This window comes from Argopecten irradians, unplaced genomic scaffold (genome assembly GCF_041381155.1).
Source record: "Argopecten irradians isolate NY unplaced genomic scaffold, Ai_NY scaffold_0501, whole genome shotgun sequence".
NCBI lineage: Eukaryota > Metazoa > Mollusca > Bivalvia > Pectinida > Pectinidae > Argopecten > Argopecten irradians.
Genome location: NW_027187968.1, coordinates 11036 through 15534, shown reverse-complemented (window position 1 = coordinate 15534; position 4499 = coordinate 11036). Strand labels below are relative to the sequence as shown.

Genomic DNA, 4499 nt, shown 5'->3' with positions numbered 1-4499 from the left:
AGAAGTGTTGTGGACTAACAAAATACGGATTCATGGAGACAGTAGTATTCCCGGGGGTTGGGGGTGTAGGTATGGTGGAGTTTGCTGGTGTGGCCACATGTACATCGGCGGAGGATGGAAAGTTCACTCCTCTCTGTTCCAACATATCCTTAATGGGATCACTTGGACGAGTTTTGGTAATCTTCACACTTCGATCAGTTTTCAAGATATGAGAAAACGATTTCGCCGCTCCGTCCAAATCTTTTGGAACTACCCCACGGTAATGCTTTTCCAACACTGCTATATCCGGGTGGATCACACTCATTGCCAGAGCACGTAACCCATATGCACCCACTGGATAATATTTATCAATATTTGTGTTTACAAGATGCGGTAACACTTTCGCAAAAAAAGTATTACACGTGTCTTCATAGTTGTGTTGTTTCAATGCAAGATTTTGACGCAACTTTTCCATGTCTTTCGTTAGAGTTTTCACTGTAGTAGCAGCGTCGTTAATTTGTTTTTTCTCGATATCGTGTTTATCAATGTCATTACACATGTGCGGCCCCTCACACACTCCCCACTCGCAATTCCTCTTGGTGTGTCCTAAACGCATATGACACTGGCCACATTGAGATTTTGTTTTGTCCTGTTTGATACTGTGGTTTGAATATTTTCGTTCCAATGCATGCAACTGTTCCCTGGCACTGTCAAGTTCAACCATTTTAACACGAACTTCATCATTCAGATCATCCATCATCATTTGCAGTAGCGATCTATAAACGATAGTTTTGGAAACGGGTGCGTCAGTCACCTGTACATGTACCGATTCCTGAACTTTGTCCGTTGGCACTGTCGGGAAACGTAAGTGACCGAGGTTTAAGCGACTTCAGGGCAGTACATGTATCACGAGGATGAGAAACTTCTGCAGGTGTAGGGGATTTTCCATCGAAAGTTTTTAACTTTAGTCTCCGCATTGCTGTTCCCGATATAGGTCTTGCACAACGAAAAGCTTCTGTAATACACGTGTCGCTTACAGCCATGATCCATACACCTTCGTCATCTAGGTATTGTAAACCAAAGAGTTTGTTTCTCAAACTTTCGATTCGACCTTGCAAATCGCATTTCAGTTCTTCAAATGTACATACCTGGTCCGGAATGTTAAATTTTCTAACTTTGCCGACTCCATACTCGATTTGAATTTGCAGTGTTTCCATGTTGCTAGTATTTTGCGGGTAGATACATGTATGAGACCAATGCAGATGTGGTTGATTTGGCGGGTAGATATAGGTTTGGCGGGGTACATGTAACGGGTGCCTTCTGATTGGTTCGCGGAATAGAAATACTAAAGATGTTCAATGTTGATATGATTTGGGGCCAGGTAAGGGTCAAATCATATTTTAAGCTTCGCGTCATAACTGTTATATTAATTATATAATTGGTAGATACATTGCAATTTAAAACATTCAAAATACACACAAGCTCCAAAAATATATTGTATTTAATGTATAGTTTCATATCATTTTGCTAATTATATATAAGCTTAAAAACTCCACCCCTTATCAGTCAGGGGCCCTCTATATAATTGTACACATTTGGCGCGTTTTTATCAGTGAGGATTAATTAAGTCTACAATTCATGATGGCAACACGAAAAAACAAATACGGTAGAGAATATCATAATGGAACAGGAATTAGCCAAGATCTCCGCAGCCTTATTATTCAAGAAATAATTGAACTTGGTGGCAATAGTCAGTCTGGAAATGTTCCTCGTGGAATCTACGTGAAAGTGGCGAACACGTTCAGGGTTGACGAAAAAAGCGTTCGGACATTTTGGAAAAAATATATATCTGAAGGAAGCATGTCTGAGACTGCTCGACATAAAGCTGGGAATCCAAAACTTAATGGAGCGGACGTTCAACTTGTAAGTTTTTTAAAACGCAATACACCTTCAGTTACAGGAAATAAGATTAAAAGGAATTTGTGTAAATATTCTCCTGTGTCGGGAAATGTTCATAACAGCACGATATACAGGGCAATGTCGCGAGAATTGGATTTAACGTACAAACGTATAAACCGCCCATCGTGTGACCGATTTACACAATATAATATGCAGTACACTCAGGCTTTTATTGACTTTTGTCAAACTAAACGAGCTGATCAAATAAAATTCATGGACGAGAGTGGATTCAAACTAACAACAACAAATCCAGCGTATGGTCATTCCAAGAAAGGACAGGCGTGTGTAGAAATAGGGAAATATCGTCCGGGTACAAACCTCACTCTTAATTTACTTGTTGGATTAAATGGTGTATTGTATTTTAATTTTGTAAATGGTGCTTCAAATATGAACACATATTTGAATTTCTGGGGTGAAGCAAGCGCGTGCCAAGATAATATGGGATGTCCACTATTTAAACCAGGAGACGTCGTGATAGTTGACAATTGTAGTATACATCATAACCATGCAGAGAGAGTGTTGCGTCAATATTTTAGTATGCAGGGAGTCCAATACACATTTCTCCCAGTATACTCGCCAAATTTCAATCCTGTGGAAAACTGCTTTGCTAAAATAAAAAACATTTTTACTCAAGAGAGGTTTCAGGACCTAGCTGGAATAAACTTAAAACTTGCTATAGTAAAAGCCATCGAAGAAGTGAGCGAGACGGACATACGGGGGTTTTAACGGCACACAGGATGCTTTTTGAATGTGTAACCAGGTAAGTCCCGCCCCCAGTTAGATTGTCGCTGCTAATAAACTCCGCCCACAGTTTGACTGACACTATTACCGAGCCGATAAACGTGCTTACGACTGGTTGAAACTATTCACGTGATTTGTGGTTTGAACGATCGGAAAGCCCATTCCGGACGCTTGAACGCATTTCACTGTAAAGCTTAAATTAAAAAAAAAACATTTTGGGGCCTGCCCCTAGGGGTCGGACCTATCTCATTTATATAAAATATGATTGTCCTTCCCCAATGATGTTTCACACCAAATATGGATGTAATCCACTCAAGGGTTAAGGAGGAGTAGGCTTTTGTATAAATAGTCTTACGCATGACGCACAACGACGGACAAAACATGATGACAATCAACTTAATATTGAATATTGCTAGGTGGGTCCCATTTAGTAAAACAGACTGAAGTTAGCAGATACTGTAACGTCGTTGCCGAGGACGTCATGTGACTATCGTAACTACGTAACGTCTGTCTAAACTCTTCCGAGAACTCTGATTTCCGTTCGGCAATAATCGTAACTTCTATGGCGACCAGTTTAAAACGAAGGCATATTTACAAGTATCGACTTTTAACAACTGCCGTACCAAAGCTATTAAGAAATCATTATAAATATTCTTTGATATATTATAATTTCAAATACATCTACAAATACTAACTTGACTTTTTGTTGATAGTTAAGTATAGTGTGGCTTTAATAGAATTTCCCCTATTGGTCACAGCCTCTTCAAGTTTGCAAGATATATACACAACTGTCATGTGCATGACAATGTCAAAATGAACTCAATATCTAGGCTTTTGTAAAGTCGAATACAGTAAAACAAATGCTCCTTGTACCTATGACATACTAATTTGGTGGCAGCAATATATTCCTAACCTTTTTTTTTAATGAAATGTACATTTTTTTCGCATATTTTGCCAAAATTCGCGAGCTAAAAAACCAAAATTTACAAGTCAACAGTAATACATATTAAGTGGCAAAGATGCATACACACATTTTATCTTCTTAGTTATGTTCAAGATATATAGTATGAAAGGAATACAAATATCACTAGTTTAAATAGGTGATATGACCTTAATAGAGACATTTCATTTCAGCAATTGTTACATGAAAAGACCTTTAAACTCGAAGCAATGCATACTTGCTCCACGGTCCATACCAAATATTGGTACCCTACTCAACTTTATCCTTCGATAAAACCACCAGAAAGATACTTTAATCCGTAAGTAAATTAAATTGGAAAAAAGTTTATGCTTTATTGTAATAGGATGGAAAAACATACATACATGTATATGTATATACAAGTTTAGTAAAAAAAAAAGTCTGGTGTTGTTACCTTTTACAGTTTTTGCACTGGTTAAAACCCTGAAATATTTTTAACTATCGTTTTTAAGGCTTAATCAATTACATCAATTCTATAAAATCTCATAATCATGAAATGAAAACACCATTTGTACAAAAAATGTGTACACTCTTTGACATATACAAATGTTATGTACAAATAACTCTACTACTAATATAACAATAGGATTTTGACACATAATTTCACGGTACTTATTTTGTTGTCGAAAAACGTGCTTCAACTAACATAACATAATTGTATCAGTCTATTTTCTGATAATGTTATTTCCTGCATGGCACAGTTTGGTTATATGCAATAGTGACAAGTAAAAACATCACATCGGTTAAGTTACTGGATGTCAGGCCAATAATGCCAGTTTTCAAATGCTTTTTTTACAGGAGCTGTGTATGTTTTCAGTATTTCCTGCAAAGTCTTGTGTCA

The 4499-nt window shown here is 37.4% G+C and overlaps 1 protein-coding gene across 1 annotated transcript; it reads left to right on the top strand.

Moving 5' to 3' along the window:
- Positions 1-1620: 1620 nt before the first annotated feature.
- LOC138312871 (uncharacterized) lies at positions 1621-2664 on the top strand. The gene has a single exon (XM_069253603.1). It carries the CDS (start codon positions 1621-1623, stop codon positions 2662-2664), a length of 1044 nt encoding a protein of 347 aa, XP_069109704.1.
- Positions 2665-4499: the final 1835 nt, after the last annotated feature.